Genomic DNA, 21,811 nt, shown 5'->3' on the forward strand with positions numbered 1-21,811 from the left:
GAGTTTTACCTCGATAGATACTGGGGAATCTTTTGCGGAAATAAACGATGGCAGGAAGCTTGGTAACGCCCCATTTCCTGGCGTATCTTGGATCAGCCATTTTGACGAATGTAATGTCTAAATTGTCTGTTTCTCCGTCGATGTTCTCCAACTTCTCGTTCACTTCTTCGCTCTCTTTACTATTGTGTTCATCTAGAATAATTAATATGATTTTTTTTTATCTAGAAGTCAAATTGGGAATATTAAGAACATGATCTAATACAAGGATGTTCCTTCTCTACTTACAGAAAAAGACAGTAAGGAACTCGTTCTCGTCTAACAGTTTGTCCAGCATCTTTTTGTTAACTTCTTCGATTTCATTTTTAATTTCGAACACATCCTGAGAAGTTAGCCATTGTAGAATCTTGTCTTCTTGAGTGAGATCGCCATCGTAGATGAGGGGCGTCTTTTTGCGGAAATAAACCAGAGATGGAACGTTCAGAATTCCAAATTTCTCTGCGGCTTCCGTACTAAGAACCTTCACGAAATCAATACCGAATAAGTCCGCTTCACCATCGATTTTCTCCAAAGCTTCCATAATTTCGTCACACTCGGGGCAGTCTTCGTCGTCTGATTAAATTAACCGATTTAAGTGAAACTAGCTTCGTCAAAGCTTACCAAATTCTGTGATACTTACAAAAGAAAACAGCTAAGAATGGTGATTCATCGAGAAGTCTTTCCAGCATCCTCTCGTTCACAGATTCAATTTCGTCCGCTAGTTCTCGGTTATCGTCATCGATCAGCCATTCGAGAACTGATTCCTCGTTTTGTAAATCACCTGGTAAATGCAATAGTAAATTCTTAAAGATGCAAACGATTTTGTGTAATTGAACTGATAATGTTGCAAGGAAAATTTTAGAGACCTTCGAACAAAAGAGGATTGCCATTTCTGAAGTAAACTAAGGCAGGGAAGGTTTTGATGGAATACCGTTTGGCCAGCTGAGGATCCTGAATTTTTACTAACTGAATACCAAATACATCGCATTCGTCGTCGATCTTCTCTAATCCTTCCAAAATCTCCTCGCATATGTGGCAGTTTACTTTATCTACAACGTAACATTGTAATTTTGTTTTCGTTCTATATGAATATTACATTAATTTTATGTATTATATCGTATATTATTTAAATGATTATAAAAAATACTATAGAACTTACAGAAATAGACCGCGAGATATTGAGTCTCTTCAACAGACGTCTCTAACATTACTCTGGTAATTAATTCTATTCGATCCTCTGTCTTCTGGGTAATCAACCACTGCAGAACCTCTTCTTCTACTTTTAAATCACCTTTACAAACAAATATCTCAAATAATATGATATAATACAAAGAAACGTAGTGTTGTATTAACAAGAAAGTAGCGAACCTTCGAACACATTTGGTATTTGATTTTCGAAATATACCAATACTGGGAATTCCGTGACACCATAATCTTCTGCCACCTTGTAATCCTACAAAAATGTCATAAAAATTTCTCATTTATATCCCGACTGGAAGCCCAAATTTCTAAAATATTTCATATATTTTATGTATATGTATTTCTAATATAAATTCTTCTATATTTTCTATACTAACGAAATATTTTATGTATCCAGAAATAAATTACTCAGTCATTTTTATACTCACTTGCGTCTTCACGAACGTGATACCGTGTCTGTCGCAATCATCGTCAATGTTCTCCAATTCTTCGAGAATCCCCATGCATTGCTCGCAGTCTTCGGCATCTAAAGGGAGACTATATCGTTATAAAATTCACGAACAGATCGGAGAGATATCTACTCGAAGTACTGCGATCTATGATGATAAGATGAATCGATCGATTTTACTGATTGGATCATCTAAAAAAGCGTTCTCCGGGCCTTATCTATGGGAGGGAAACTAGCTCTAACGAAAAAATAACAACGATGAACAGATTCGTATGGTTTCAGCTTGCGATCGTATACTAAATCTAATAAAACTCGGACAAACAAAATGGTTAGCATGCTGGTCGTCTCTAAATGGTAACTATGGTGGTTTTTGCTTCCTGTTTCTATAATGTTCTCATGCTATCTAATCGTGCAGGTACACCTGTGTGATATTGTGAACGTGTAATAAAATGTAGGGAAAAAATTGGCCTGGTAAAATTGTGACGTTGATAAAAGTTCGTACATACACGTGTACGTTTAAAACGAAAGGCAGTGGTTAGATTATTCGGCGATTAAACGAATAAAAATTTTGTTGCGAATAAAAAATACCGCAGTGGCCATCTGAAAAAATCATGCACTTTAAAAAAGAAATTAGATAAAAATGTACGGTGTTGTATTTCACTGGCAAAATTGTATTTGCAAAAATATGGACAAAAATGTATGTGAATGGTGCTGGAGTTCTGGGTAGTGCACACGGAACATGAATATCTTGGATGAACTATCTGCAACATATTCTAAATTGGTAGAACGGTAAAGAAAAAAGAAATCGGGTCGGCAACTCAATTGTTCTCTTTGTCTGTCTTCACGTGTGTACCATCGAGTTCTTCGGCTGCTTCGTGTTCGACGATCCTGCGCTCCTTGTGGCGGCTCTGCTTCCGCTGATATTTTGCCTGACACAAGTCACAAAGCGTTCTGTTCCCTGCGGCATTAGTAGACAACGTGTACAGCGTATGGACGGACAAGAAGACGAATAAAAAAAAAGAAAGACAAGCCAAGTAGCAATGGTCGTAACGAAACGTATAATCAAACGAAAGATCAAAAGACAAGGACGACGGACAACTTAGAATAATAAAAACGAAATCTGGTTAATTGTTGCGACACGTTAAGCGTAAACCGTAGACAAGTACAAAGTAACAAAAGTTCGCGGTAATGTATGTATGTATATATGTACATAGTATAGTTTCGAGTCGCGTTTCATCTGAGTTGAACGAGAATTTGTTGCTTTGAAATTCTGGGCTGTTGCTACCAGAGCAGGAATTAATATAACGCAGACAAGTTGCTGGCTGCGGTCAGTCGTTATTCTCTTTAGCGAAGAAATATGATCAATAGCGTGGTGTGAAGAGAAGAGGAGAATGGGATAACAGGAAATCCGCTCGATGTGTAGTAGTATACTTGTTGTGGTATTAACACTAGAACTACCTTCGATATTTTATAATAAATATAACACACATAGATAATCACAGATCACAGGAAAAACACGATAAGTGCGTTTATGTTGATTTTTTGATTTTAATATCACATTGTGGCTAAAAAGGAATATTTTAATATAAAGTAGCTGACGATGGGGAGAACCTGTTGGGTCCAGCCAAAGGTGTATATATATATATATATATATGTTAAGACAAATAATATTTTAATAATACGTCAAACGAATTTTTTTGAGTTATGAATAGGATGCAAAAAATACATGTTTAGCTGTAGAATTAAATAAGAGCACAATCTTGACAGCATGAGGTTAATTGACAATTAATTAACATTATCATTAAATTGACATTAATTGTGTTGAATTTTAAAACTGCTGTCCATTAAAAAGAAAAACAAAGAAGAAAAACAGAAAAATCAACATCAATCCTGTTAAGAGCACTTGCATATTTTTAATAATTGTGAAAATAGAACATCTAGAACTCATTATCATTGGATCAATCATGTTTGGTAGTTCTAGTGTTAATGGTCAAGTTGTAGAGACTAAAGAATTCTACTGAGATGATCCTCGACTTTATCGATTATTATCGATGAAGCAAAATGTGGATACGAATATCTGAATATTTGAATGATAATATTTACAATATTTACAATCAAATATAGAAGAAGAGCGGGGTAGAGTATAAAAGTATAAAAATATTAGAAATATAGTAGAGCCACGCAACAGGCTAGAGATACATTCCTGCTTGGCAGTTGGCCGTAGCTGAAGGACTGTCAGACTTACAGAAGTACACTGCTAACGATTCCGATTCTCTTATCAAATGCAGAAGTTCTTCACCCTCCAAATCCTCGATTACCTCTCCGGATGGATCTTTCTGTGTTAATAACCATTGCAGTATCTGATTTTCGTCGTACAGATCGCCTTTGGCCGAAGATAAAATTTAATTAATTATAGACTTCGGATTCATTTTATTTGCGAACTAATTTAATTTATAATATACCTGCATAAATGACTGGTTCCTTCGAGGACATTTTAAAGAACAATATAGCGGGTAATGCGAAGACGCCATATTGCTTGGCCAGTTGCTTGTCGTCGATCTTCACGAACTTTATTCCCGCGTTGTCTGCTTCGTCATCGATGTGTTCGATTTCCACCAATACCCTGCCACACTGTTTGCAGTCGTTGCTGTCTAAACATACGCGCGCCATCGCGTTCGATATGCTCGCAAGTCTCGTTTTTTTAATAATAATCGTACCTATTTTGCCGGATTTTTAATTTCTCCATTCTCACACTGTACTAACCCGTAATGTGGGCAACCTTCTAACAATTTTCTATTTTCCAGTAAAAATATCACAAAACCGTTCTGCATCCCCCTTTCTTTGGATATCTTTATGCCGAAATTTATATAAACGTTTCAAATATTAAAGCTTCGAACGTGCTTCTCAATTTATTGGATAACATTTTGGTTGCTCACACGAGGATTGAAATAAAAAGAAATAAAATTGGAACTTTCCAAATAGGTTGAAATTTCTTTTACGATATCAAATTTAAATATCATCGAAGTATCGATTAAAATATTCTCGTCTTCATCTTAACCGAATAAACACTGTAATCCCAATTTTACATACATTCGATCCGATTTATAATTCTTGTTCTAACATTTTATTATTATCATATATGATTTAAAAGATATTCATCGAACTTTTTCCTTAAATTCGATACTCACAGAAAAACACAGCCAAATAATCAGTGGTCTGTCGTATCTTGTGAAACATCTTCTTATTGATTCTTTCGATATGATCGGTGAGCTCCATGTTCTCCGGATTGGTTAGCCAATCGAGAATTTCCTCTTCGTCGTCGATGTCCCCGTCGTAATTAATGTTCTTGCCCTTGCGGAAGTACGTGATACCGGGTGGATTCCGGTAGCCATATTTCTTCGCCATCAATCGATCCTTCATCCTTACGATCTTTATACCGTACTCAGCAGCTTCGTCGTCGATCAACTCGACGTGCCTGAGCACCCTAGGACTCTCTGGATCTTCCTCCTTGTCTACGGGAGCGAGATGTTTCTTTTTTCGTTTCGAGACGACGTAATATCAACCCCTTAACATTCTTATGGGAGAAATTTACGAGCAAACTGGACATGTTTATGCAAATTTATCTTTGCGAATATAATTAAAGAAGTGGAATTTAAATAGAAGTTCGTTTTAAACGCTAAATATCACAGCCAGTAATTTTCTATATTTTTGCATACTACATTTTTTCATATTTACTTTTAAATTGTACGCTAAATGCATGTTTATTCAAATTCGTATTTTTATGAACAGAAATAAGGAAATGAAATTTCAGTAAAAATTTGTCTCATTCTTTAAATACTATGACGTGTATTTACTTTACTGTGAATATTTTGTATATTTTTATGTCGCGCGATTTCTATATATTTTTGCACATTTGAATTACCTATATCTAGATGCATAAACACGCATAATGTACTCATAAGATTTCTAAATTTGAAATGTTATGTGGTCGATAAGAGAAGAGACGATGCGAAGTTGTTACTCGATCATTCAAAAGATGGATTTAACTTTCGAAACGTGTCAAGTTATGATTTTAATAGAATTTGAGGGATGGGTAATTAAGAAACGAATATAAAAAAATTTTTCTTGTACTTTACGGTGTTGGACCGATTTTAGATCGTTCGATTGGCCATTTAATTTTACCGACTATACGACAATTCTTACTTACCCCATACAACGATTAAATTCGAAACGAACAATTCGCCTTACGAATTATGTAACTTACTGCGAACAATCTACGACTTTGCACATTTTCGCAATCTTTTTGATAGAAAACATATCTTACAGAAAACGACAGCCAAGAATTCTTTCGTTTCGATATATTTGCTCAGGGTGTCACGATCGATCTCTTCGATGCTCTCGTCTGTCTTCTGCTTCACCATCCAATCAAGCACTTCGTTTTCGTCTAGCAGATTACCTAAGTTATCATAAGGTTGCTCGAATGTACTATCATCTTTTATCGAACTTTTATTCATCATTATCAAACGTAATTAATTAAAAAATTAGTCAAAGAAACTACCAACTCTCAGATTTTTATAGATTTCATTTTATTCAAGACCTGGAATGGCTATTCTCTTCGTTTTTAAATAAATTCTGGAGATTTCTAGATGTTCAAGGAAACTTACCCTTCGTGTACAAGTCGTTACATAGTTCATCGATCGATGTCGGAATTAAAAGAGAATGTTTACTGATAAATCTCAGATCGCTCGCTTTACGATTCAGATATGATAAAGACTCTATGATTCTTTCCTCCATTATTGACGATAATTTTTCAATTTTGATAAACACATTTTAAGTGTTTAGTACATTTTTATCTGGCACTTATTTTTGTGAAGGATGACGTTGAAAATCTTCGATGAGTATTTGATGACCGTGTGGCTTGAGTATCGTGAATTGTGTTCGTCGAGTGCAAGCTTTTAGTTCATCATATACATATATATTCTGACAAGCTTCTAAATAGAAACAAACGGGACAACGTGAGAAACTATTATACAAGTGTCACATATGAAACAGTGTAGTTTCATTTATTCGTTGGACGTTCACGAGACACGATTTTCGATTTTTAATAATCTATTTCTGGAGAAATTACAGGTAAGGGAGGAATTCTACGTCTATCATTAGCAGTAGTAACGGGCAAAGCAAATACAAAAGGATACTAATTGGTACTAGGAAACATATTTATTATCGAGTTTTATTATTGTACATGTTGCTCTTATGCGATTAACGAGGATGCCGTACGGCAGAAAGTGCGCAAAAACGTTTTACGAGCAGTAAAATAATTCCATGCCTTGATAATCACGATCACAGACGCAGCGCGATGATTAAAATAATCAAATAATTCCTCTCTGTTGACTAAATTTCTCGTGTGAAATGGATTAATATATTTGATCTCTGTCAAATTTTTATTTATATATCCTATATATATTTTTTTATTCGTTTCTATTCCTCATACTTTTATCTATGTTCTTAATTTTCGGGTCATAAATTTACTTTGTAAATTATCATTTACTGATTAATTATCGCGCTTGAGGATCGGTGACCGCGATAAAAGTACAGTGTCCACGCGATGTTACTTCTGTATCAACGTAGCTTTTGTACAGATTATTATCGGCATTTTCGATTTGACGTTCGGCGAGAACCACAATGAATACAGAACTCAACAAATAAGACATTCGTATAAATAAATAAATAAATAAATAAGGTGAGCATGTTTTTTTTCGATTTTTCCTTTTCCTAACTTTCGTTCGGGACCATCGGTGAACCGTTCGAAAGGGGAGAAAAAGAACAAGAATACTCGATGTGTTTCTTTTTTACTCCTTTTTTTCGATTTTTCTTCTACTATCGTTTATTTTATTTTATATCCTTTTTTTGTGATTTTGATATTGTTTAGTGCTGGCTCGTGCGGCCCAGTAAGCGATTAAAGCGATTAGTGATAGCTGGCGTAACAAGAAACGCACGTGTTCCTCGACGTTTTACTGTTGAGGAATATTTCAAAGAAGGTATGTTTATGTCGCAGCCACGATCATGGTAGCACTAAGGATAAGAACAGCATCGTGTATCGATGTACTATTAGGTATATGAAAGCCACAGGTGAAAAACGTGACAAGTTAAACCCTTAAACCTTCTTTTATCGAAGAACGATCGTAAAATTCAATATGTTATCAGTCAATAAAAAATCTCCAGAAATAAACTTATCATGTTTTTCCCGCATGATTTCCATATGTTTTATGATATGATAATAAAATTTATGATACGTATGTACAAACTCGAGATATTGTATTGCGCGTGTATGTGCGAGTGTAAATCATAAGAAAGAAAAGGAACGAGAATGAAAGGAAAATAGGGGATGCGACCCCAAAAAGGAAAAGAAATATCACGAATATTACGTAAATTCGATTGGCAGACTCTAATTGCGTAGGTTCGCGTAGGCGGAGAATCTGAAACGAGATAAGAAGTAAGCTTAATCTCGAGTCTGAAATGAGACTAAAAAAAATCGAATGGTGGATCAAGCAGTCGTTTATTCCAGATCAATATACGATTGTCATGATCATCAAGTTGCTACAAACCTATATCGCTCGCGTTGCACTTGACATAAACATACTCTTAAGAGATCTGCAGATTGATTAAGGAATTATATAGTTAAGAATAATTCATTTTAATCCTGGAATCGAACCACGACGCCTTCAAAAGAGATTATGCGATGAATCTTTATCCATCAACGTGAATCATGAAAGGATTAAATGAAGACTGAACGATAATTGTATTAGCGACAATATTAATCAATAATCGCTTTAGATTCCAGGATTAAAACCAATGAGAGAAGATAATAAACGAAACGAGAAAGTGTTCGTCGCTACAACCTATACCGCGAGATCTAGGTAGAACACTACGAAACGTTCGGCAAGAGCGAACAGCCACATCTTCCATTCGATCGTCGACGATCGTTCGTTCGATCGATCGTTTCGCGACCAAGAAAAAAGAAGTCCTACCCCGTTCTTCCGCGAGCGTTACCGATCAAAAATGCAATGGGACGGCGGTATCGTGTCGTCGCGACGATATAACAATAGAACAATGATACGCAAGACTAATTTATGGCAGGACGATCGAAGTGTATGGCCGATTTCGGCCATTATTTGATTAGAACGCATTCTTTGATTCACGCGCACGCGGGCATCGAGATTTTCTCTGTTCGCGCGAGAAATGCATGTGGATTTCTTATTTATATATGTATATTATATATACACATAAATCCTTCCTTCTTTCTTTTTAAAAATCGACTACTAAAAATCGCCTCGTAGACTGAACAAGTCTTATGTTTCTCGAGAAGCGTGTGCGCTTTGTTGAGTTTTTTTATATGATTTAAGAACGCTTATTATCAAGAATTGAGCGTGACGATGATGTTGTTCGAGTTCGCTGATTTGTATTCGCAGTTCTTTTTACTTTCCTTTTTTACGAAAAGTTTAGTTACGAAAAGTTTACACGTGAGTACTTGGGTATATCTTTTTGTGAAAAATATAGGAGGGTGTCTCGGGGGTTACAGATATGTTAAATGAGGGTAAAGGCGCATGATTTTTTCGATGATCGATGCCGGTTTATAGGTATGCGACGAGATTTTAAAATAGTTTGTTCGTGACGATGAGCGTAGGGGAGACAGATGGTTACGTCGATGATGATGATACTTCGATATATCGATGACGAATCAAAATGACGATAAACATGTTTCAGGAACAAGTTTGTTCAACGAACGAAACATTCGTTTCTTTTTTACAATCTATATTTCTTCAACCGTATCTTCGTCTCTTCTTCTCTTCTAGTTTCTCTTCTTCCCTTCTTCTCCCTTTTTATCTTCCTTTTCCCTTCGATTTATCGGTTACTGTCTCTTACTCTCTGATCCAATTTCGTCCTTCATCTCCACCTCCTTCTGCTCGTTCTTTAGACTTTCATGATGTACGGAAGTCCGGCCACAACTGCAACAGGCCACAACCCCCGACCCAACTCTCAGTGAGACGTAGAAAAACTGTATCCTCACGATCCTTTCTCATCGCGGCATATTTTTCCCGTACAATTTCGTTTATAGATTACCTAGTTTAGTTACATTCTTCATTACCGCGGTACATTTACTTTTTCTTTTCTTTTTCATTTTTGTTTCTTCAAAGCCGAATATGTATATATACAGTTCGGCGAGACGCGACGTGTAAACAACCCTTATTTATTCCTATTATTACGGATTCGATCAACGATTACAAGGTTCTTGGACAGACACACACAATGTAGTAGGAAGCAGGAAAGGATCTGGTAGATATTTAGACGGAGCTATAATTGTAATTCTCGAATCACTTCGGTAAAATTCAAACGTATCTAACATCTCAAACAAATTTAATCAAAAAATATTTCTCAACGATCCATTTGTAAATTGAACACGCTATAGAATGAACTTCTAGAAAATCCTTCTAGAATCATCCTCTAAAAATTGATTGTAAATTATAGCTCCGTCGCGGTTGAATCGTTTTAATAGTTACGTATATTATATCCGGTGCGCGGACGCTCTAGAACGTTTACAAGATGTTCGATCGAACTTGTGTTAGAAGGCTAGAGACTCTCGCGAAACTGTTATCCCGACGATTCGAAGAATCCGAAGAGCCTGCCCACCGGCTTTCCTAGGCACGTTTCTTGGATCGTCTTGCTTGTCCAGAACTTGCGGCTCGTGATTCTCTTCATGGACCGCGCGACACACCTGTATTCCAGATACGAAGACGTTTCGTCAGCCGGCCCTTTTCTCACTCAACGTTTCTTTCCAGCCCCCGTCTTCATACAGATCGGCTGTCACTTCGCTTTTCTATCATCTAATACCCTCTACTATGTGTTTCCTACGTTGCCAATTAAATCATTGCCCACTCTCCACGTGGACACTGATTTCCTTTAGCTTCGTAGTTTACTCATGATACGAATTACGTACACAGGATGTTCCATGCAACTGGACCAATCTTGCAGTTTTGAGGAATAGAAAGTAGAAAAATGTTCATGGGGTAAAATTAAATAATTTAGGGTGATGCATGACCAGAACCGTCTACTTGTAGGTACAATAATTTACTAGCTGATAACGTTAGTAAACTGACCAGTTGCGGATTATAAACTTGTCTTCTACGATTTCGTAATTTTTTGTCTAATAAGATACAATTTTTTGTAAAATTTTTCTGCGTAGCTTCATTTGCTTCATTATCAACCTTAGTTGTTTTATTAACAAAGTGAAAATATAAAATAGTAAGTGACTTAATATTTTTTACAGTGAACAAAAATTCGCGTGGTATATAAAATAACATGCAGTTCAATTAAAAAAAAAAAATAGGGGTAACTTTGAAGTTCTTGAAACGGTTCTACATTCAGATTGAACATACTTCATCTTGTATCTTGAAATGTACCTTTATCTTCTACCTTACTTGGAAAACTAGCTATGCCCAATTACGTGGAACACCCTGTGTTCCTTTTCTTTCTCAAAATAATTCCTCATGGATTATCATCTTTATTAAATCAAAATTTAATCTTCCGTGAAGAACGTTGATTCAATTTGAGTCACTTTGAATCAGATTCTGGATGTGTATGGGCAATGATTTAACTCCGCAATTACCACAGCCAGTTGAGATATTTACCGCTTCCGAAGAATCCCTTCTTGGCCTTGTGGTCGCTCGATTTGCTAACCCCCGATGACACCGTGGCAGTTTTTCTGCTGTCCTTTGCGGTGAGCTTGTTAATCGGCTTCAGGCCGGGCAGCCCCAGCTTTTCGGACCTCTCATGCACTTTGCCCTTGTCCTTGGTCACCGGGCTGACTTTTGTGACTTTGGCGACTTTTGTGCCGTGGGCGACCTTGGCAGGACAGCACTGGTAGGGCTGATAGGAGGGAATCTTGGGTTTCGCGCTTTTACCTCCCATGCCGATGTAGAAACAGCCGTCGCCTGCAGTAAGCAAATATACAACGAGTCAGATACAGAGAGATTGATTCCAGACAAAGATGTGTGGCAAAAAAAGAGAGCAAAAGTTGGTAAGAAAATTGGCTAGCCTACGGCTGATTGATTCGTCTCTTCACGAGTTAATACGGATGGGGTGGGTTGAAAAATTAAAGAAAAAAAGAAGAAGATGTGAAGAGAAAATAAAGAGAGAGAAACAAAGAGATTAGTGACTAGTGCAAAGAGAACGTGTCACTCCAACCCCAATTGCGCAGCAAAAGCCAAACGTGCATATTTCTCACAGACGAAAATATCTCGCGGCGAGTCGACGACTCTTTTATGGCAGCCATTTTAGCGTGAACCAGCCTCCACTTATATCTTTATCGAATTATAAAAAAGAATAAAATCCTAAATGGGAAGAAAAGATGACTTTTACATACTTTGACATGTTTCTCGTATGATTTTCAAATTATTCGAATTTTAATCATATTGAGTTTATTGAATCGTATCGCCAAATACTTTTTTTTTAATAAATTTTAAATTACTCATATAAAGTTTCTATGTCGTTTCCAACTAGTCTATGTATGTTTTTATCCGATTCCTAAGTATTTACACGTGTGAATCGGAGTTTTCTGCTTTTGAAGTTATTGAAATCCCGCGAGCAATGGAATTATTGGCATGCTTCACCGCCGATATTTATCGGTCGTGAGATATTCCGAATGAACCCCTTCCGCGTTATTTTTTTTATTTCCCCGCTCTTTCAAGCGGAGGCCAGTCCGAATCTCTTCGACTCGGTGCTCGCTGCAGACGACAGCTGTCAACTACAACAGGAACCATCGGCTCGCTTTGGAGAAATTTGTTGTTATTTCATTTGTTGGATTGTAAAAGTGCGATCGAGGTCTTCTGGAGCTACGGTACCATCATTCTAACAATCAACGACAACAACTTTACTTACCTCTATAAAAAAAAAAGAAGAAAATGAAACATAGATAAATAAAATATAAGTTTGATACCAACGAAGAAAGCCGTATCGATAAGTGCATGTAATCTATCTACTAATTACAAATGAATATACGAACGAAACAGCGAGTTACAGTAGTCGTACGATAAGAATTTTCAAAATGGCCATTGTGTTTGGTCACGTAGCTCCATTGACAAAAGGGATGTCACAAGGGTGGCATGCAAATGAGGGAAATTCAAGACTTCTAGACGGTGGAAAGCAGAAAATAAGAGGGAGAAGGAATTCAGACTGATATAGTTAAGGGAACGAAAGAATTAAAAAAAATATATAAAGAAATAGAAGAATTTTAATTTCCATGCAGGTACGCCCTACGGCCACTGGCTCGACCGTAAACGGCGAGCAGACGGCCACGTCTTTAATTAATTAAATCTTTCATTTTAGATTATTTGTTACGACTAGCCCGAATCGCTCTAGATTGTAAATATATACATGTATCTCTACGTTCTGTTTTCTGCAGGGATATCATTGTATATGGTACATTATTTGTTTTTTTATTTTGTGATTCTTTATATCGCGCAGCGCAAAGCCCGTCACACTTTGATCTCTCACGTGAAATCCTCTTCGGCCTTCTTGGTTGTCGTCCTACCTTTACCTTTGTCCAAGATATTCTTCAGAGCTTTGTTTAATTTCTTATTTTTCTCTTCATCTTCGTTATCATCATCTTCATCATCGTCGTTATCGTCATCGTCGTCGTCGTCGTCTTCGTCTTCGTCTTCATCATCATCGTCGTCGTCGTCGTCATCATCATCATCATCGTCATCATCATCATCATCGTCATCATCATCATCGTCATCATCGTCATCATCATCATCATCATCATCGTCATCATCATCATCATCATCATCATCATCATCATCATCATCATCATCATCATCATCATCATCATCATTATCATCATCATCATCACCTGCGTATTAACAGGGCCATCGATAATGTTCTGCGCGGCCGGAAATGAGAGCGTGTACCTACGTTTTTTGTGATCGATACGGCCTCTCGGTCCAAGGGATTGCATGCGTTTAACGACTTACAATGAATCACGTTATTTACGTGTGTATTATAACAACGAACACGTATGAATTTGTTATCGATATCGTTTCCGACATGGATAATCGCGACATAACATACATTTAGTGGTAATATACTTCGTGCGAACGAAAGCAACAATCTGCATGTTCGCGTGTATCATTGTGTGCATTCATGGAAGTTCCTTCGATTTTTCTTTTCTTTTTTTCTCACACTGTTTCGTCGTTAACGATCTTTTTTTTTAAATTAGAGGTTAATATCGCATCAATCATCAAAAGAAAATAAAATAAAAGATTGATTTTCTCTTGAAAGTGTCTTTACATTTACGTAGCCATGAAAGTGCAAAGCGAATGTTATTATTCAGCTTTCAAAATTTTCTTAGATATTTATTGATCGATTAACGACAAAACAGTTCAATGGAAACGCGGTGAAAGAAAGATCTTGCATCACAAAACGGTTAGATATCGCGTGTTCGTAAGTTTTTAAACAAAAAAGAGCTTGATCAATTCTCATTTCTTCTGAATATTACATATCATATATTATATATTATAATAGTGAATATTACATATTAATAGTAGCTATACGCTCTGTTCCCATATTTTCATCGAAAAAGTTGCGCTCTCGCCGAGACAGATGTCTAAATTGCTGTGGAACGTATGTGTATAAATTGCTGTATGCTGGTTATATGATAGAGGGAGTGGTAATGGAGAATAGTGACGAATAAAATAAATAAATAAATGAGTCATAGAAACAGATACTTAAGATAATCATTAAGATAGAAAAAGAGACAGAGAGTAAAAAGTGGAGGCAAGAGAAAAAGTGGAAGTTCGCATTGTACGGGTGTGGCTTTTAAATGCATTGTGAACGGGTCAGTTGGTCAGAGCGATCTTGCGCGCGCGTTAGAAGCTATATCATGAGTCGACATTTTCAAAAAATCTTTTTCACCGAGCTTTGTGAGATCTTTCTTTTTTCGTTCTTGTTCTTCTCAAAACCGAGCAATCAATTTTTGTTTCATTGTCCATACACCGCCGATCCTCTTCCAATCTTTTAAGCCCTTATCGCTTAAAGAACAACTCATCAATTAAATTTAATTAAACCTCAAATATCTTTATATAATAATTATTAGTTCGTATGTAACGACTAATAATTTTTAATTTTTTATCAATAAATAACTCCTATTTTCATCGATCGAAATAATATCGATCGGTTTAAAAGAAAAAAATCGAAAAAACCATACACTTTAAGCACTTTAAGCGTTATTATTACACGTAGAAAGAAACTGCAAACGTAAATTATCATAGTTGTTCTTTTTGAAAACGCGGTTATGGGGATTGTGATTGTGGCAGAGTGATCGGGGTGATCACCACGGCGCGAGTACTGTACTCGTAGCCCGGTGGTATGGTCACGACCGAGATTAACGTCACAAAGAACAGTACACCAGTAATAATAATCATCATCCTAGAAATCTCCTTACTTTTCTGTTCGATTAGCCATTCCAGAACTCTCTCCTCGTTCTTAAGATTACCTACAAAAGGCACACACGCATATCAGGATCAGCTCAGTCACTTGGTGTACCGAGATTTCATTTGTTCGGTTGCAGGGGGTTAAAATAGTTTTGAAGGGGTCGCCAGGTTTTTGGTCGCGGGGTACCTTGTGGGATGGATAGTGTTAGTTGTTCTTCCTTTTACTTTTTGTAATTAAACGTGATCTTTATCGAAAGTGTTTGTATCATTGCAAATATTACTTTGAAAATTACTTGAGTACCAAAATGAAATTCCTTATTATTTTCTCTATTTTTAATTTTATTTTTAAGTGATGATAACGAATATTCTAATTTAATTAATAATTAAGGATAGCTATTTGAGGCAAAAGATGTACAAATTTTAGAAAATATCATTATATTATCTATCTTTTTCTGATATTCAAGTGTTTGGTAATTTGTTTCAAATGAAAACAATATTTACTGTGCGATGAATCAATTTCCTTAGAATTGATTTACCGGGTTTTCATGATCTAGTTTCTCAACCTTAGCTACGAATAAAATCTGAAACTGACTTTTCATCATATGATCCAATTACAATTGATCGAAATTTTCTTGAGAGTTCAATGAAAGAACAACAATGCAGATCAAAAAGGAATGTCTACGAGGAATGTAAAGCAGAAATTTCGTCGTGTCTTTGTTTCAACGATATTAACAAACAAAAAGAAATATAAAAAATAACCACTAAAAAAAAAGGAAAGAAAAAAACAAAGACGATCGAACTAAGGGAGTGCGGGTCTTAATCGCGATTGAACAAGCCAAGGATTAAGCAATCGAGACTTACCGTCGTACATGATGGGCACCCCAGTTTCGTAATAAACGAGCGCCGGGAACGAGAAGACGCCAATTTCGGCAGCTAATTTCGCGTCGTTCGACTTAACAAATTGTATACCGTGCTTGTCAGTGTCATCATCGATGGTCTCTAGTTCTGCGAGTATTTCCGGGCACATTTCGCATTTATCATCGTCTGTTTAAAAAAAATATCTTATTTTCTAAAAGATACTTTACTTCAGGAAATGTAACTTCTTAGATTACTGTTATCTACAATCTGTTAATTTTATTTAATTAACCATCAACTAGTATTGTTGGATCATATGCAAACATAACAATTTGAATTATAATTCTTAATTTTAGAATGTCATGAATTATAGCTTTATTTGGCCTTCTATATTTTATAATATATAGATATAAATGCTGTTATTAACAAATACGAAAACTTATTCACGTTATTAATAAATTTGAATATAAAACATAGAAAACTAAATAAAACTAAATGCGAATTATTTTAGTAAATAAAAAGTATGGAATGAAAATAAATAATTCTAATGAAAGTACGGTTTCCTAACTTGACGATATCAATTGGAATTTAAAAGATTTATAGAGAAAGATCTGTTGAAAATGTATAGAATATAAAAGTATTCATTATAACAGACTTACAAAAGAATACAGCGAGATGTTCAACGTCGTTGATCAACACCTGTAGCGTCTTTCGATCGACGTTCTCGATCACATCCGGTGCCTGACTTCGAAGTTCCAATATCCACTCTAAAATCGCTTCTTCGTGCATCATATCACCTGAATAAACCTGACGGAATTTGTGTCTGTAGAACGCCAATGCTGGTAGACCAGGAAGATCGTATTCCTTTTCGATTCCATCATCTGAGATCTTTACAAAGTCGATATCCTTTTCTTCGCACTCGTCGTCGATATTCTCGAGCTCTTGGAGGATCTTCTGGCTCTTCTTGTCTCCTTCCTTATCTGGAATGGAAAACATTAGTGTAGACAAGATATTTTTTATTTTGGTCGTTCAGAAGCTATATCGATCAACTCCATAAATTAAAGAATAGAGAAAAATGATTTAAATATTTTTAAACATTTGTCTTGAATCATTTATTAAGTATTTCCGTGATTATTTGTGCAATCTGATTACGATCAATGAACATATAAAAATTAATTTCTAATCACAGTAATAATCACATGCATAGGTAATAAATTTGACATAAAAAGTGGAATTGTTCAATTTGAATTCCGAGAAATTATTTAATAATCTTCTGGTTTGCCGATTACTAAATATAATATTAAATATTATATTTATTAATTCTCAAAAAGTAATAATACTAACAAAAGAAAACAACGATATAATCGTTCTCCTCAAGAATATTCTCCAACATCTTGGCATTCACTTCTTCAATCTTCCCTGGGATTTCAAGAGTATCTTCATCGGTGATCCACGAAAGAACCTCGTCCTCATCCTCGATATCGCCCTTATAGATCAAAGGCTCCTTGTTCCTGAAAAAAGCCAGTGTAGGGAAATTCTTGATTCCTTGTTTCTTCGCGAATCCTGTGTCTTCTGTAGTGACGAAGATGATTCCAGTTTCGTCCAGCTCATCGTCGATATTTTCGAGCTCTTTGAGGATTTTTTCACACTCGTCACCATCCTCGCAATCCCCACCTAATAAATGAAAGAATCTTTATTATTAGACGTTGCACAGGTAGTTTAGGTACCAAAATAAGATTTAAAAATAAAGATACAAATATTGAAAATAATTCATAACTTGCAAATTTACCATTCTTTTTATTCAGTTCACATTTTCTTTTATTCTATTTGTAATATAATGAAAAGGAATTCTATACGATACTTGATAATTTTCGAAACAAAGATAAGATATTCGTGACAATTCGAGACAAACTCGAGAAAAGATACATTATACTTTTTCGTAACGAAGTCGAAGACATATATTTAAGATCTATATTATGAAAATTACATATATTTAACCTAATTATATTCAACTTATACTTCAAAAGCTTAAAACTTAAACTGTGTTTTCGTGACTAACATAAACTAACGAAGTGAAGGAGTATACTTACTAAAGAATGCGACGACGTATTCGTGTTCTTCGATCAAATCGACCAGTATTTCATCAGTGACTTCCTCGATGGTGGCAGTGTTCTTTTGTTCGATCAGCCATTCAAGAACTTCGTCCTCGTTCAATAAATCTCCTTCGTAGAGAGCCGGGATCTTGTTCTCGAAGTAGACCAGAGTCGGAAGGTGATCGATACCATACTCCTTCGCCTCAGCATCGTTGTCCATACGAATGATCACGATTCCTTCCTTCTCCAACTCGTCGTCGATGTTCTCCAACTCGTTCAGGATACGCATGTCCTGCTTGTCGTCTTTATCGTCTACGGAAAGGAATCAATTCGTGTCTCGTTTTCGCTCGCGATCGACCAACAGCACCTACCTAACCGGTAACAGTGGAAGAATGTTAAAAGGAGGTAGAAAGACGAATCGATCGCTTACAAAACAGGACTGCCAAGTACGGCGAGGTCTCAATCAGCTTCTCCATCATCTCGTCGGTCACCTCCGGTATCTCCGAGTGCTTCTTTTGATGCAGTAGCCATCCGAGCAGCTGATCCTCGTTCATCAGATCGCCTGCAAAATTCAAATACCATTTGTTGCAATTTTTTTTAGTCTTTATCTAATCTAGATTATGAGAATGCCTATGATTATAAATGAGAGTGCTTCAAGAAGCTTCGTATGTGTAATTTTTATTTCATCTGACATATTATATATTATACAGTGCTTTTTTACGAGGGATATAATTTTTATTTGAAAGACGCGCTAGGTTTTTAAGTTTATTTTTATTCCCTTCTTTGAAACTTCACGAAACTTCTATCTCTCTTCTTATTTGCTTTTTTGAATCTTTCAAAGATGATAAGGAATTTTTTACTTAAATTTATACAAAACTGCGAGAATCTTTACAAAGGACGCGATAACTTTTACTTCAACTCATAAAAAATTTGGAAAATTTTAGGAAACGTATAAAAATTTTCGAAGTACCTTCGTACACGTGTGGTATTCTTTTCTCAAAGAATACCAGTGTAGGCAAAGACTCGATGCCGTATTCCTTAGCTTCCTCCAGATCGGAAATTTTCACGAACGCTATATTGTGCTGATCACAGTCATCATCGATGTTTTCCAATTCACCAAGGATTTTCTGGCTCTTCTTCTGATCCTTGTCATCTGTTAAAGGAATAATGCAATAAATTCAATGCATAAGATGATATTTCATATAAATATCTATTTTATATAATGCGAGATAATTAAATAAATCTTCAAATAAAAAAGAAATTAATCACTGACAAAAGAGGACGGCTACGTGAGGCATCTTCTCGATGATCATATCGAGCACTTCATCTGTGATGTCTTCGATCTGATCGGTTTTTTGTTGAGTCTCCAACCACTTTAGAACCTTCTCTTCATCCTCTAGATTTCCTTCGTACAACGTTGGTATTCCCTTTTCGAAGTACAGCAGACTGGGAATTTTTTCGATACCATACTCTTTTGCTTCCTCTAGGTTGTCGATCTTCACGAAGATCACCCCAATCTGATCACACTCGTCGTCAATGTTCTCCAGTTCATTGAGAATCTTTTGGGATTTCCGGTCGTTGTTGTCGTCTAAGGATCATTTACAATAATAATTTGTAAAACGTCATTGTTCGATTTATTATAGAGAAAATTAATTTTATAAATTAGTTAATCTTATTTTACTTCAAACAAAAGGTATGTAAGAGCATTATTAAGTTCTGTTATGAAATAATTAATTTTCAATCAATTAAAAATTTATTCTAGATATTTAAACCATTTTTTACAATTTAACTCTGCTATAGTCCTAGAATTTTTGTTTTCTCAATTTCACTTTTGCTTTGACAAATGAAACTTATGATTTCAATCGAGTCTGTAATAACTTACTATAGTGGTCCATGCAATCGTCAATAATTAATTAAAAAGAAAGACCTGCAATGCTTTGAGAAGCACTGTAATATAAAACATCTAAACTGTAGAAAAGTTGAAAATTTGATTGAAAACGTAAATGACAAAAAAATACAATTGAACAAGAAAATTAATTTGAGACATGTAGCAGAGTTAATCAATGGATTCTGTGCGAATGAAAAATCTTACAGAACAGCACGGCAAGGGTTTTTCCATCCTTGATCAGACGATCCAACATTTCGTCGGTGACATCCTCGATCTCGTCCTTCTCCAATTGCGACAACAACCACTCAAGAATTTCATCTTCATTCTCGACATCCCCTACGATCATCCAATTTCATTTCATTTAATTTCTAATCATATATCCAGTTCTCTTTTCTTTTGTCCTCGTCGGTTTGCCCAATTGCTCCACCCGCCTACCCACCATCGTAAAGATTCGGGATTTGCTTTTCGAAATACACGATTGCTGGGAGAGAATCGATGCCAAAATCTTTCGCAGCCTTGTCGTCGTCAATTTTCACGAACTGGATCCCGTGCTTATCGCAGTCGTCGTCGATCTTCTCCAGCTCGTTCAGCACCTGCATCGAATCTTCGTCACCGTGGTCGTCTAAAAGATTTACAGGATAACAGATAGTATCGGTGTAATAAAAAGAAATGATTACTGGATAGCAGATCTTTACGCATTTGTGAGAAATTCAAAGATACAACGCGTACAATAATACACAGAATGAACATATGAACATACGTGTAAGGTTGTACAAATGTATAAAAGGCGTAACCATGTAAAGATATATAAAATATCTATATCTAAATTAAAAGTACATATGCGTCTGTAATATTTAATAGGTGAAATAAATTTTTGCTGAAATTTAATTTTTTAGTTGCGTTTACAATAATATGAATTTGCATAAGTAGTTGTAGTTTAGAATTGATATTACTATAGATTATTATAGCATGGAGTATAAAAGACGAATAAAAAGTTACATACAGAATAAAACGACTAGGTTATCGATATTTCCGATCAAGGTTTGCAGAGTCTTCGCAGTTACATCCTCGATTACGTCCTCTTCGTCTCCTGTGCTTTTGTTCGCCACCAACCACTCCAACACGTCTTCCTCTTTGCTAAGTTCGTCTGTACAAATTTTTGATTAATATCATGGCAAGTAAATTATCGAGATTTATTTTTTTCAGTTACATATATAATAGCATCGATCGTCCTAATATTAGTAAAGTTATATTAATATATTCTTTGTATTATACAAGAAAATGTAATTAAAAAGAATTTTCCAACTTGAATCTAACTTTATCTAGAGATTCAGATACGAAAATTATTTTAATAATTTCAGTATCATGTTGTTCAAGGTAAGAAAATTACTAAAATACGTTTTTTCAATTGTTTAGAAATTCAAACGTTTCACAAATATTTTTAATTTACTTTTGCTTGTTTTAAAGTCGTCAATGCTTACGCTCGTAAATTATAGGAATCTGGTGCCTGTAGTAGACCAGAACCGGAAGAGGACCTAAATTATACTCGTCGGCGAGCTGTTCGTCCGCGATCTTCACGAAACCGATTCCCAACTGATCGGCCTCGTCGTCGATATTCTCCAGCTCTTGAAGGGCCTTGAGACACTTTTTGCAGTCAGGCTTGTCTGTCCCATTTGAAATAAAGGACAATGTTATTCAGGATTCGTGGTTCTTCCGGCTATTAAATATGGAAGATAGAGTCGGGTAGTTTCTGGGTCAAATCGGGTTAAATCAGGTTTCCTCTTACATTTCCTTGTTTCGAATT

General features: G+C 35.8%; 1 protein-coding gene and 1 long non-coding RNA gene across 7 annotated transcripts in view; one reads left to right on the forward strand and one right to left on the reverse strand.

The window, feature by feature from the left end:
- LOC126914318 (uncharacterized) overlaps positions 1-21,811 on the reverse strand; it is a 44,830-nt gene that overhangs the window by 1,379 nt on the left and 21,640 nt on the right. For 2 of the 5 annotated variants that reach the window (XM_050718090.1, XM_050718089.1), the window contains 23 exons: positions 21,489-21,671; positions 21,011-21,154; positions 20,447-20,629; positions 20,212-20,343; positions 19,393-19,707; positions 19,090-19,272; positions 18,550-18,681; positions 18,117-18,431; positions 17,371-17,700; positions 16,686-17,006; positions 16,033-16,215; positions 6,009-6,140; positions 4,873-5,196; positions 4,147-4,335; positions 3,930-4,067; positions 2,538-2,642; positions 1,665-1,762; positions 1,405-1,489; positions 1,196-1,327; positions 903-1,085; positions 677-817; positions 286-609; positions 10-192 (listed from right to left, as the gene is read on the reverse strand). In XM_050718090.1, coding sequence (XP_050574047.1) covers positions 10-192; positions 286-609; positions 677-817; positions 903-1,085; positions 1,196-1,327; positions 1,405-1,489; positions 1,665-1,762; positions 2,538-2,642; positions 3,930-4,067; positions 4,147-4,335; positions 4,873-5,196; positions 6,009-6,140; positions 16,033-16,215; positions 16,686-17,006; positions 17,371-17,700; positions 18,117-18,431; positions 18,550-18,681; positions 19,090-19,272; positions 19,393-19,707; positions 20,212-20,343; positions 20,447-20,629; positions 21,011-21,154; positions 21,489-21,671 — 4,455 coding nt within the window. Of the gene's footprint in view, positions 1-9; positions 193-285; positions 610-676; positions 818-902; positions 1,086-1,195; positions 1,328-1,404; positions 1,490-1,664; positions 1,763-2,537; positions 2,643-3,887; positions 4,068-4,146; positions 4,336-4,872; positions 5,197-6,008; positions 6,141-16,032; positions 16,216-16,685; positions 17,007-17,370; positions 17,701-18,116; positions 18,432-18,549; positions 18,682-19,089; positions 19,273-19,392; positions 19,708-20,211; positions 20,344-20,446; positions 20,630-21,010; positions 21,155-21,488; positions 21,672-21,811 lie in introns of all 5 variants that reach the window. The other 3 variants (XM_050718093.1, XM_050718092.1, XM_050718091.1) reach the window with 2 other exon arrangements.
- The window catches only part of LOC126914372 (uncharacterized), a 35,304-nt gene continuing 20,192 nt past the window's right edge, over positions 6,700-21,811 (forward strand). For both annotated transcript variants that reach the window (XR_007709638.1, XR_007709639.1), the window contains exon 1: positions 6,700-6,814. This is a non-coding gene — a long non-coding RNA (uncharacterized LOC126914372). The remainder of the gene's footprint in view (positions 6,815-21,811) is intronic.

Source organism: Bombus affinis, chromosome 3, assembly GCF_024516045.1.
Source record: "Bombus affinis isolate iyBomAffi1 chromosome 3, iyBomAffi1.2, whole genome shotgun sequence".
Lineage (NCBI taxonomy): Eukaryota > Metazoa > Arthropoda > Insecta > Hymenoptera > Apidae > Bombus > Bombus affinis.